Below are 12,993 nucleotides of genomic sequence, written 5' to 3'. Positions count from 1 at the left end.
TCTGTGTGTGTGTTTGTGTGTGTGTGTGTGTGTGTGTGTGACAGAGAGAGAGAGAGAGAGAGAGAAAGAGAGAGAGAGAGAGAAAGCCTTTTAATATAGTATTTGTGCTTAATATAGTATTTCTGCTAAATTATAGTATTTCTGCTTTTTATAGTATTTCTGCTTTTTATAGTATTTCTGCTAAATTATAGTATTTGTGCTTAATATAGTATTTGGGCTTAATATAGTATTTCTGCTAAATTATAGTATTTCTGCTTTTTATAGGATTTGTGCTTAATATAGTATTTCTGCTAAATTATAGTATTTCTTCTAAATTATAGTATTTCTGCTTTTTATAGGATTTCTGCTTTTTATAGTATTTCTGCTTTTTATAGTATTTCTGCTTTTAATAGTGTTTGTGCTTTTTATAGTATTTGTGCTTAATATAGTATTTGTGCTTAATATAGTATTTCTGCTAAATTATAGTATTTCTGCTTTTTATAGTATTTGTGCTAAATGATAGTATTTCTGCTTTTTATAGTATTTCTGCTAAATTATAGTATTTCTGCATTTTATAGTATTTCTGCATTTTATAGGATTTGTGCTTAATATAGTATTTCTGCTTAATATAGTATTTCTGCTAAATTATAGTATTTCTGCTTTTTATAGTATTTCTGCATTTTATAGGATTTGTGCTTAATATAGTATTTCTGCTAAATTATAGTATTTCTGCTTAATATAGTATTTCTGCTAAATTATAGTATTTCTGCTTTTTATAGTATTTCTGCATTTTATAGGATTTGTGCTTAATATAGTATTTCTGCTTAATATAGTATTTCTGCTAAATTATAGTATTTCTGCTAAATTATAGTATTTCTGCTTTTTATAGTATTTGTGCTTTTTATAGTATTTCTGCTTAATATAGTATTTGTGCTTAATATAGTATTTCTGCTAAATTATAGTATTTCTGCTTTTTATAGGATTTGTGCTTAATATATGTCAGGGTTCTGGGTCTGAGCAACCCAGGATCCCTGAGCAGTTATGGACTAGTTATATCTTATGTATTTTTGGTGTTACTTCCCCTTTTGCTCTATGCTTGTACATATGTGGAGACGCTTGTTAAATTCCCCTGGTTGGTGGACTCCCTCAATCCAGTTGTCCTGGACTTCCTGCTTTCCACCCTCCACCTCCACTCTCCTCCTCAGGGTGCTCACCGGCCCGGACCGCTGGTGGATTCACAGCCTGAGATGCCGGCCCCGACGTCTACACGGAAACGACGTTCGCGCCGCCGGCTTTCCTCACCGCAGCCTAATCCACGAACTTCTCAAGAGTCGGCTGTGGTGAGTAGTACGGACAATTTTCCATTTCCCTCACCATCTGTGTTTGTGTCTGCAGTGGACGAGCCGACAGCGCAGGTAACATCACCTCGGTCAGAGGTCTCCACACCACTCGCTGCTTCAACATCTGCAGCTGTGGCACCGCCGTCATCTCATCCGCCTGCAGTCACCCTTCTGCCATCTTCTTCACCGGCTGCTACGTCGCCACCCGGACCTGCCCTGCCCGAGCAGGAGCTCGGCGAGCCGGAGGAGCTCGCACTGCCCGAGCAGGAGCTCGGCGAGCCGGAGGAGCTCGCCCTGCCCGAGCAGGAGCTCGGCGAGCCGGAGGAGTTTGGCGAGCAGGAGCTCGGCGAGCAGGTGGAGCCAGCGCCGCTGCCGGAGGAGCTCGGCGAGCCGGTGGAGCCAGCGCCGCTGCTCGGCGAGCAGGAGAAGCCAGCGCCGCTGCTCGGCGAGCAGGAGAAGCCAGCGCCGCTGCTCGGCGAGCAGGTGCAGCCCGCGCCGGAGCTCGGCGAGCGGGAGGAGCCGCAGTCGGGGGAGCTCAGCGAGCAGGAGAGCGACGAGCAGGAGACCCCGCGCTGCCACCGAAGGAGCTCGGAGGTCCGGAGAGACCCGCTCAGCCAGAACTGGAGGTCAGTGTGCCGGAGGGACCTCCACGCCATCCATGTCCAGCGCATCCACGTCAGCGACCAGCGCTTCATAGGCCATGTGCCACTCCTCGCTGTTGCTCACCGGAGCAGCGCCGCCGCCACTGGACCCGGGGCGGGCCGCCTGGGGAGCAGCGCCGCCGCCACTGGATCCGGGGCAGGCCACCGGAACCGCTTTGCCGCTACTGCCGGACCTCTGGCAGGCCGCCGGATGTACGGCGCCGCCACCTCTGGACGCGTGGCAAGCCACCGGAGCTGCAGTTTCGCCGCCACTTTATCAGTGGCAGGCCCTCGGGACTGTTTTGCCGCTGCTGCCGGACACATGGCCGCCCGCCGGAGCTGCAACGCTGCCCCCACAGGACTCGAGGTCGGCCGCCTGAAGCGTCCTACTGCCATCACGGGACCCGAGGTAGGCCGCCTGAGACTGTTTTGTGGCGTTTTTCTTTTTTTTTCGCCGCTGCGGGATGCGTGGTCTGACTTTGGGACTGTGACCTGGGAGGGTTTGTTGTTTGTTGTTTTTGCTTGTTTTGGTTCTGGCCCTCCGTCTTGGACCCCCCGCCAACCGCCCTGGGTTGGTTGTGGTTTTGTTTTTGTTTTGGGGTCGTCGGGTGCCGACCCTTAGAGAGGGGGTACTGTCAGGGTTCTGGGTCTGAGCTTGGTTAGTGTGTGTGTATGCCCGCGATTGTATGTGTCCTGACGGCTGCTTCTATTGTGTCCCCAGGAGAGGGGTGGAGTGCCAGACAGCAGCCAGCACGGGGAGTGCTGAGACACGGGAGCGGAGAGCACAAACACTGGGAGAAGACACGACACGGGAGTCTGGGGAAAGCACGGGAATTTATTGTTGTTATTTCCACACACTGTAAATAAACGCACTGTTTATACACAGAGCACCGCGCCTGGGTCCTCCTTCCCCACACCCCCCACGGTTTGCCATGCCATACCGTGACAATATAGTATTTGTGCTTAATATAGTATTTGTGCTTAATATAGTATTTCTGCTAAATTATAGTATTTCTACTATATTATATTTTTCTTTCTAAATATAGCATTTCTGCTATATAATTGTATTTCTGCTATGTTATAATATTTGTGCTAAACCAGAGTATTTGTGCTGAAACATAGTATTTCTGTCAAATTATAGTATTTCTGCTTTTTATTGTATTTCTGCTTTTTATAGGATTTGTGCTTAATAAAGTATTTGTGCTTAATATAGTATTTGTGCGCAGTAGCGGTTTTTGATACGGGCGACACGGGCTGTTGCCCGGGGCGGCATAACGGGCATCGGCAAAAAAAAATAAAAAATTGCTCGTACTCATGCTACCCCACATCAGCCAGCGCATATTGGGAATGTCATAGGCACCGATCGGTTTTCTATCGCTCATTTGCTGGGAGTAAGGACGCCCTCCGTTTGTGAGGTGCGCCTGCTGCTTGCGGCACAGGGAGGAGAGGGCGGGGCAGCGGGGGATTCTCTGGCTGGCTGGAGCGGCATCTAATAACCAACTCGCAAAATAATAATAATAAAAACAAAACAACAAACACGAAAATACCAGACATTATGATACAGACTTATAATTTGCGCCAATGTTTTTTCGAAATTCTATACGCGAAAAGTGAGCGCGAGAGCCCTCGGTATGCCTGCTCGCTGCTGAAGTCAAAGTAAACTTTATTGTCATCTCCGCCACATACAGTCCAGTATATAGAGAGACGAGATGACCAGTTACAGCAGTGCAAGTAAACAAACAATAAATATAAGAAGAGTAAGAAAATCAATAACATCAATAACAATTGAAAATTTATAATTTACAGTTTGATTATTTAAAGTCTTACACACAACCCATCGAAAGGGGAGGGGGGCCTGCTGCTTCCAAATAGAACACATTTCATTCATAATGTTGTAAATCCAAGCCCATTATGTATTCATGATTTGAATCCTGGGTTGTGTGAAATCCCAGAAATAAACCCTAGACAAAGTGAATCTGTGAACTAAGGTGTAGGTCTATTAGGTTATGTTGTGGCGATCCTCGAGTTGGGGGATTTGTGTTCATACTGGAGTGCAAAATTAAAACCAATGTAAGATGGACAAGAAAAGTTCAAAGCCATCAGGTCCTCAGTTTAGAAAAAATAGAAAAGAAGAGGAGGAGAAACAAGCAAAAGATGCAGGTAAGCAGATGTGTCATTGGATAATGGCAGGTCATCCTGAAACAATCAGGATCAGAATCAGAATACTTTATTAATAATGAATAATAATAATAATAATGGATTGGATTTATATAGCGCTTATCAAGGCACCCAAAGCGCTTTACAATGGCACTATTCATTCACTCTCGCATTAACACACTGGTGGAGGCAAGCTACGGTTGTAGCCACAGCTGCCCTGGGGTTATGTATGGTATGGTTCCGACAACAGTTTTATGTTAATGTATAATCCTTAATATGTTTTATATGTGTGTGTGTGTGTGTGGGGGGGGGTGGGGGGGGGGGGTGGAAGGAGGGCGCCAGAGGGAGTGTTCGCCCGGGGCGCCAAACAGGCTAGGACCGCCACTGTTTGTGCGTTTTATAGTATTTCTGCCTTTTATATTATTTGTGCTTAATATAGTATTTGTGCGTTTTATAGTATTTCTGCTTTTTATAGTATTCTGTCTGGTGAACTCTATCACCAGCTCTTTGGTGTTGGTGTTCAGGAGAAGAGCCTTCTAATAATATTTATTCAACTTATAGAATTAAAGTTCTGCTAGTTTTTTTCTGTAGCAAATAAATATTGTATAAAATATTTAACATTTTTAATGTTTACAATGCCCATTGTGTGTAATACTGTAATTTCCTACTACCCGTGAACGCCTCATCTTTTACCTGACTGGCTGACATCCGCCTCTCTGCACACTTTGTTGAGTCCGCTCTCGGTAAGTGCTGCTGTTCTGCTTCTCCTCTCCTCTCCTAAATGTCTATACTCTGTTTGCGCGATTTAACGAGTTCTTGTTGGTGATTTATAAAGCCAGCCGAGGTATAACTCATATTAAAGTAACACAATGGTTGCTTTTTAGTGGAGAATTGTCATTTTTGTATGTAAAAGCAGTGTTTGATGAGCTAACGCTAACAACCCAATGCTAACCCCTAGCGCTCTTATGAGCCCAGTGTGAAATGAAGATAATTCATTTGACTGTAAACCACGGTTATTGTGTTGTTTTATTAATTACATTTGGTGTGTTCCTGTTTTTCAGTCTGTTAAATAAGGTGCAGTTAGCTCTCTTCACAAATCAGTTGGTTAAAACAGCCTCATTCTTTAGGCTGTAACGTTTTTAACGAACCCTATAGATTCAGTTTCGGCTGTCGGCAAGATCAAAGGAGCCATTTTACCGCCTTTGACCGAACACGGGAGAAAAAGAGTCACCTTTGTCCAGGTCTTGTGGGTTAATTAAGAGAAAGGAGGGAGGGAGAAACTGACGATTAAACATAGGCTATGTCCCCACATACAGGGGTATTTTTGAAAACTGAGATTTTCCGTTTTCGTTTTAAAAAACAATCCCGTCCACACGTAAATGCAGAAATGAAGGAAAACGCTGCTGGCAACATGCCAAAGCAACAGATGGCGATATATTCCTAACCTGTAGAAATGTTGGCCAATCAGAAGTCTAGAAGCCTCGGTGGGAAATGGCAAACAAAGATGGGGCATAAAAGCAGAACCGAGTCATATGTGTGGGGGGACAGTAACTGTGTGTATATGTAAGCATTTAAACACTGCAGCGAGTACAATTAACAGTATTGTAGAAATGCATTTCACCGAAATAATAACGTGGCGCACAGTGTGACGTCAAAAAAAGGCGCTGCTGCGTTTTCTCCGTTTTCCTGTCCACACATAAATGCAAAAATGGAGTTTTCAAAAATATTCTGGCAAGCGTTTTTAGAAATCTCTGTTTTCAGTCACCGAAAACGCCGTTTAAGTGTGGACGAAAGGTGCAAACGCATAGAAAAATCTCCGTTTTCAAAAGTACCCGTGTACATGTGGACATAGCCCAAGAATAATAGGAACACCTAAACAGGAGACTTTAATTTGTAAGAACTGTTTAACAAAGGCTTGTTTGTGCCAACCTAAATCTGCAGCACAGTTTAAATTCTCACTTTGTGGAAAATTAATGAAATAAACATCAGCCCACCTTCACATAAATAAAATATGGCAGTATATTATTATTAGTATGGTACATAGATATTTATTTTAAAACTACAGCATATTTAATGATACTATGTGCAGTTGATAATATTTTAGGAAGTTGAATTTGAATGCAGACCACCTTAAACATTAAAGCCTTAAAAATATATCGTGCAGTTTTTCATGTATGAGTGTTATTGCAATCTTAAATGAGATGTAGACCAAAGAAAACAGAGGAGAGTTGTTGTTTGTATTCCAGCTGTAGTAAACAAAGAAGTTTAGTGAATCTTTTTGACAACAGAGAGTGATGCAGTATTGATGCTAATTTGAGTTTTCTGATCCTGTATTTTTGCTCGTTGTCTTTTGTTACACAGAGTGAAATAGAAGCTTGGTTTTGCCTGTGCTGGTAAGTAAACAGTGATTGTAACTGAAGCAATATGAAATTGGGATTGTGTAACATGTTTAGAAATTTACATACAATAGTTTGGCTTTTTGTGATATCTTGCCATTTGCTCAGTGACAAAAACACATTTAGGATTTATAAGCAGTAAAGCCCCCCCACTAGACCTCTGAGTGTCCCTAAAAATGTCCCTGAAGTTTAATAGGCCATTTATGTCTAATTTTAATTTTAAAGGCTTATCAAAGCATTTCTGTAGTAATTAATGTTTTTATTACACATGTTAAGGCCATTTGAGACTCTGCAATTAAATTTTGCCCTCTTTAGACTAAAATGAGTTCATTTTGTCTGAGGTACAGTGCTGGGAAAAGTCTTTCTTCCTTGCAGATTTATTTTGTTCATGCTTTTTTGTCACATGTTTCAAATCATCTAACAGGGATGATATGAATAAATACAAAAAAGCATTTTTAAAGTGATGATTTCACGTATGAAGCAGAGAAAACCAAACCAGAGCTATCTGTTCTAATGTGAGAACATGCTGGTCTCTAATACCCAGCTGTGGAAGCCCTGATACGAAGAACTACCATCAAGCATTTATAGTATCAAGTATCATTTGTGATTGTTGCATGCTTTGAAACTATGATGTTATCATTTGATCAAGTGTGCAGTGCGAGCAAATCATTGCTTGTGGTATCTGCTGTGTTATGTAATAGCACCAAAGTATTAGAGCTTTACGTTAATGAGGAATTTTTGTGGCTTACTGCAGATGGATAAAACGACACATCACTTTAGTAAAGACAGAAATCTTTAATAAGGTGCAGAAAGAGAAGATGGGGTGTTTATAGTAAAGCTGTTGTAAACAAAGAATTTAACAGATTCTTTTTCACTACAGATTGTGATGCAGTATTGACTCTGATGCTGATTTCAGTTGCCTGATTCTGTATTTTTGTTCTTTTGTTACACAGAGTGAAACAGAACTTCGGTTTTGCCTTTGCTGGTAAGTAAGCAGCAATTGTAACTGCAGTAATATGACATTGTCACTGTGTAACATGTTTAGCAGCTTACCTAACGTAGTTTGGTTTTTGTGACATTACCATTTACTGATGGGAAAAAACAAATGGTCAGAATTTATACCTTGTAGCAGCAAAGGCCCCACACATGACCTCTGACTGTCCCTGAAGTTTAACAGGCCATTTATGTCTGATTTTTATGTTTGAACACAAACAACTGTTTTTATACAGTTGTTATACAGTATATTTATACAGAACACGAACAACTGTTTTTATACAGTTGTTCGTGTTCTCCGTTTGTTTGTGGATTTACGTAGCAGACACAACTATGAACGCATTTTAGGTGAGTTAGTGTAAGTGGTAGCTTAAACACTTAAGAGCACCACAGTTGTTGATTTATATCTTCACTCATATTCTGCTTATGTATTACATTAAAGTCAGACCACTATAGAAGTATTTTTGCCTGAGTGAATAGAAGTGGTAGGTTAAACATTTAAGCAATAATAAAAAAAACTAAGAGAACCAGAGTTGTGAGTAGGCAATGTTGTGTATGTTAAAGCCTGTGTGTAATTTATATACACTAAGTTTAAATTAGTTTCTTAATAATTTGCTTGATACAATGTGTTTGAAAATTATATATAAAAGGGAAATATTGCAAAATACAAAAAGATTCCTGCCAACAGGTACAATGGAAGGACTTTTTATTATAATTTTTAAGAAATTTTAATTGCAAAAATGGTGTGCCACTGTTGTTACTATGACATGTCAAAATTTACATGTATTTTAGGATTTCAATATTCAGATCAGAACTAAAACCTGATGAGGTTTTCCGTTGATTATAATTTTTTTTGTTTGTTTGTTTGTTTTTAAATGGTATTCAACATTTTTCATCTGAAATGAGGTTAACAGTTGTGGTTTTTTTCACACTTTATTAAGCACTGACTTGTGATAGAAAATGATGGAGCTAAAAAGCCATAATCTGTACCAACAAATATTGCTGCCTCTTCTTTGCACTTCTGTAGTATGCATGCCTTTATTACACATGTTATTGCCATGTGAGACTCTGTAACTAAAGTTTGTCCTCTTTAGACTACAGTGAGTTCATAAAGGCTTGAAGAAATTGAGGATTTCACTAGTTATTTCACGTCACAGTAAATTGGATTGTGTGTGAAGAGGTTCAACAGTGTAAGTCATTAAACAGTGATCTGATGTGTTGTTTCCTTTCTCTAGGATACTGATCTGATCGTCTCAAGTCTGGTAAGTAAAGGTTTTGTCTGCGGTACAGTGCTGAGAAAGGTCTTTCTTCCTTGCAGATTTATTTTGTTTATGCTTTTTTCACATGTTTCAAATCATCTAACAAGGATGACCTGGATAAATACAAAAAGCAGTTTTAAAGTGATGATTTCATTTTTGAACCAGAACAACCTGGTCTAATGTAAAAACATGTTGGTCTCTAATACCCAGCTGTGGATGCCCTGATAGCAACAATTACCATCAAGCATTTACAGTAACTGGTAATGACTGGTTTACATCACTGGGGGATTTTGGTCCACTATAATTTCAGAATTGTCTTAATTAGATCCAAACAGGACAGGCAAAAAAAGAAAAGGAAAAAGTCGTAATTAAGGCCCAATATAGGGTTTTCAAGTCATACCAAGTATCTTAATTTCATTAAAGTCCAGACTGATTAGTTTACACCAAGAGTTTTGTTTCATTCATTCAATTGGACTTGCTTGTGTGCTTCAGATCAATTTCCTGCTGCAAATCCTAAGTGTGATTAAACTTAAGCTCAGGACCTGATGAGTTGATGGTCCTGAAGGTCCTGAAGTAGTAAAGGAACTCTGGGACATCACAGTAACAGCACCATGTTTGACTTTAATGCTGGTGTTTTTCTCTCACTATAGATGATTCAGTTTAGTGCAGTTAGTCAGCACAGCTCTTGGTTATCATCGAGATATTATTAGGCAACTTGTTTTTGCCTGTTCAGCTACAACATCTGTGAGGGTTTTTGTTTCTGGGGTCTCCAAATCCTTAGAAATCTCTTAGTAAACCTTTACAGAACTATATCTGTTTCACATTAGAGCAGCTCACGACTAGCAGTTTAGAGACAATTTCTGTATTCACATAGGGCAGGGGTCTCAAACTCCACTCTTCAAGGGCCAGTGTCCTGAAGCTTTTCCACGTGTCCCTGTTACAAAACACCTGAATAACATTTGTAGGTCATTAGTAAGAGTATAGAATTTGACTGTATGCTGAAGTGGCATCCCCTAAGACTACTAAAATTTAAGTAATTTAAGTGTTTGGAAAAATGTACTTCTAAAAGTACTTTCATTACATCATGTTCATTCACTCATGAGCTGCTATAAAATGAATCAAATGGCTGAATTACCACCTCAGCATGTAGTCAAGTTCTGTAGAGGTTTGCTAATGACCTACTAATGTTATTCAGGTGTGTTGCAACAGGGACACAGAAATGTTTCTGGACACCAGGCCTTAAGGACCAGAGTTTGAGACCACTGGTGGTAGGGCATTGTGGATTTCAAAAGCTTCTTCCCTTAAATCACTGCCTGAAAACTGCTTTTTGTAATTTGTCATAATGACTTGCAAAATATAGGTGGGATGAAAACATAAACATAAGAAATTTTATAGTGGCCTGATATTTTTATCAAGGCTGTTTTTTGAAAATAATCCTGGCCTAATTTACAAAAGATGAACTGTGTCTGAAAGTCATGTTTGTTTGTTTCTTTGTTTGTTTAAGAAATGTGGGAATCTCCAGCAAAGATCTTACATGCAACAGCTCAGATACAGCACTCATTTCTGTTCTTTTTATCATGAAATGATCTACAAAGAAATTATCATCATACTAAATTTTGCTAATTAGGCCTTAATATCAGCTATGATAAGTTTATCATAGATTTAGGGGAGTGCTTATTGCTGTGTGTCAAACATGCCCCAAATGTGACTGAAATATGTAGAAACTGCTGCGTAGAAACTAGCTGTCTCCAAATTTCTCATTTTGCCAAAATTCATACAGAGTAAATGGTTTACTTTTATGTTAATGGAACCCCAGATATTATGATATACTGTTGTCCCAAGCAAGTACACACAGACACAGGGATTTGAGAATTTTGGGGATTAAGGCACGTTTTATGTGGGATAAATGTAAGTTGAGTGGATCTGAAGTGTTTAAAGCAGGTGGCCTGAAACTGTCTGCTCTAACCTCAGTGTGTTGGTTTTGTTGGACCATATAATATTTACAGTAAGTGATTGTAGCAGCACATCTTGGTGTAAGTTTATAGACTTAGTTTATTGTTGTTAGTTTATTGTTTATTGTTGTAAAATACAGAACAATACACTCACTTTTTCAGTTCACTCCTCATCCACAAATCCATCAACTCTTCATGGGTTGATCAGTTTGAAATCTGCTTCATAAGCATGTCTCTTAGCACGTGCCAGGTCCTTGTACACACACCATAATGTTATGTTGAAGCACCGTAGAAATTACTCTGCGAGGGTCCTGACTATGGTAGCCATAATGCTCTGACAATACATCAAGCAGCGCAGCTTTGTAGCTTACAGAAGTCTTACTAAAATATTTGACAGAATTTTGAGCGCTGTGTACCACAGAAACCCCGTTCGAGGTCAGTAAGCATAACCAGAATCAATACACTAGGCACATTGTATATTTTTGAGAAAATGACAGGATTTTAGGTGTGCCATATAGTCTGAAGAATATGGTAAATCCAAGCATATTGGAAATACGACTAATTCCAGGCCTTTTGTGTCTTACAGGTGACCTGCTGCAGAAGATCCTCTCTCTCTATCATTATAAGCAATTCTGTCCATCCTATCACTCTCCCGACTCTATCTAATTTGACAGCCATTCTATCTTGTATCCCTCTATCTCTACTGCTCTATCTAATTTGACAGCCATTCTATCTTGTATCCCTCTATCCCTACTGCTCTATCTAATTTGACAGCCATTCCATCTTGTATCCCTCTATCTCTACTGCTCTATCTAATTTGAGAATCCCAGTTTTGAGAATCCAAGTTTTCAGAAATCCAAGTTACCAGTACTTGATCTATCTGTTACAGAATTCTGAGAGATCTCTGCTCTTACTGCTCCTTCTTTCCTGTCATTAAACTCTCACATTCAGTCATTTTGCTACAGTAGTAGAATTACAGTACAGTAGAACTTATAGTAGAAACTACTTACACAGCCCTACATTTGTCATTTTAATTTTGCATTAGACTTTGGAATTAACACTGCTAGTTTGGCTTACTTTGATCAATTATATAAAATATCACCTTTTTAAAAGTTTATTTGTAATAAGACAATCTGGTTATTTTGTAATACATACATTCAGATAAATAATAAATTAGATCCAAATACATTTTTCTAGTCTGTCTCATTGGCTATAACATTTGACTGCAAGTTTATAGTATTATTATTTAAGGACAAACCCATTTTGTCACTCAGTGTAAGTATTCAGTTAGTATTGTCATCGAGAAGCGCCTGAGGACCCAGACTTCCTGTTTCCTGACTGCTGCAGAACATCCAGCTGAAGAATCCTCATCGCCAGTCATCTTATCACCACACCACCAAAGCTCCATATATTTGATTTAAATTTTAGATATCTGAAAGATTTACATAAACTCCCTAAGAGCTAAGACTTTTATTATAGCCTGTTGATTTTTGAGATTTATTCTGCATATCATTTTACAGAAGTTGTATTTATTTACCAGTCTGGTTAAAAATATATAAGAAGTAAAATTATACCGTTTCTAAAAGAGCTACAATAAAACGGACCAAATTGTTTCCAGAGAACATTGAATTTCCTTTATTTTGAGTTTGGAGTACAAATCAGCTTTTTAACATCTGTTTATATATTCATAAAAAACATTTTAAAGTAGTATAATAGTACATTTCTCAGATTTAACAGTAACTTCAGGAGTTATACGTTTTTCTGTGTTTCAAGGTTGAGTTTTGTTTATATTTGTGTATAACCACATATAAGCTCCAGGTTGTACTTCAGCAAAATGCCAAGAAAAGGTCAAAGGTCGCAGTCCCAGAAGCTTAGACGTCAGAAGGAGAAAGAACAGGTGAATGTTTCTCAGAGCAGTGAGCAGGTAAAGGTGTGTGTTTCAACTTTTCCCAGCACAGAAGTGCAGAGCAGTGTTCAGACAGCCACAGTGTCTTATGCAGATGTGGTAAAGAGAGGTGTTCCCTCAGTGTCTGTCCCAGAGCCTGAAGTTATGCAGGTAATCCATATTGAACCCCAGGTAACTGTACAAACACAGCATGATGGTCCAGGACCGTCTCATGTAGAAGTTACAAACACTGAAAGTCATCCACGAGTGAGTAGTATCTGTGCATCCCGAAGCCAGGCCTCTCCTAAGTATGGAAAGTACCGGAATCAGCAATGCATGGCTAACAGTTTGATTTTCCTGTCATTCTTACACGAGGATGAATTCATTACCA

General features: G+C 39.7%; 1 protein-coding gene and 1 long non-coding RNA gene across 2 annotated transcripts; both read left to right on the top strand.

The window, feature by feature from the left end:
* Window positions 1-1,145: 1,145 nt before the first annotated feature.
* Window positions 1,146-2,726, top strand: LOC148100171 (uncharacterized). Its single transcript, XM_087848818.1, has 2 exons — window positions 1,146-2,369; window positions 2,682-2,726. Exons 1-2 carry the CDS (start codon window positions 1,227-1,229, stop codon window positions 2,724-2,726), a joined length of 1,188 nt encoding a protein of 395 aa, XP_087704944.1. The 5' UTR covers window positions 1,146-1,226.
* A 2,090-nt stretch (window positions 2,727-4,816) lies between these two features.
* LOC148100170 (uncharacterized) lies at window positions 4,817-12,359 on the top strand. The gene is made up of 5 exons (XR_015719809.1): window positions 4,817-4,860; window positions 6,479-6,510; window positions 7,467-7,498; window positions 8,742-8,768; window positions 11,304-12,359. It is a non-coding gene; the product is annotated as an uncharacterized LOC148100170 (long non-coding RNA).
* The last annotated feature ends 634 nt before the right edge of the window (window positions 12,360-12,993 follow it).

Source organism: Neolamprologus brichardi, chromosome 12 (assembly GCF_056152115.1).
Source record: "Neolamprologus brichardi isolate AB-2024 chromosome 12, ASM5615211v1, whole genome shotgun sequence".
Taxonomy (NCBI): Eukaryota; Metazoa; Chordata; class Actinopteri; order Cichliformes; family Cichlidae; genus Neolamprologus; species Neolamprologus brichardi.
The sequence above is the reverse complement of the archived record's forward strand: the minus strand, read 5'-3'. Positions and strand labels throughout refer to the sequence as shown.

What these genes read in the sequence shown, in the direction of transcription:
- LOC148100171 (XM_087848818.1), top strand. Translation starts at nt 1,227, where the DNA reads ATGCCGGCCCCGACGTCTACACGGAAACGACGTTCGCGCCGCCGGCTT. An exon ending in CTGCCATCACGGGACCCGAG is followed by an intron (nt 2,370 to 2,681) that starts GTAGGCCGCCTG and finishes TTGTGTCCCCAG; the next exon opens with GAGAGGGGTGGAGTGCCAGA.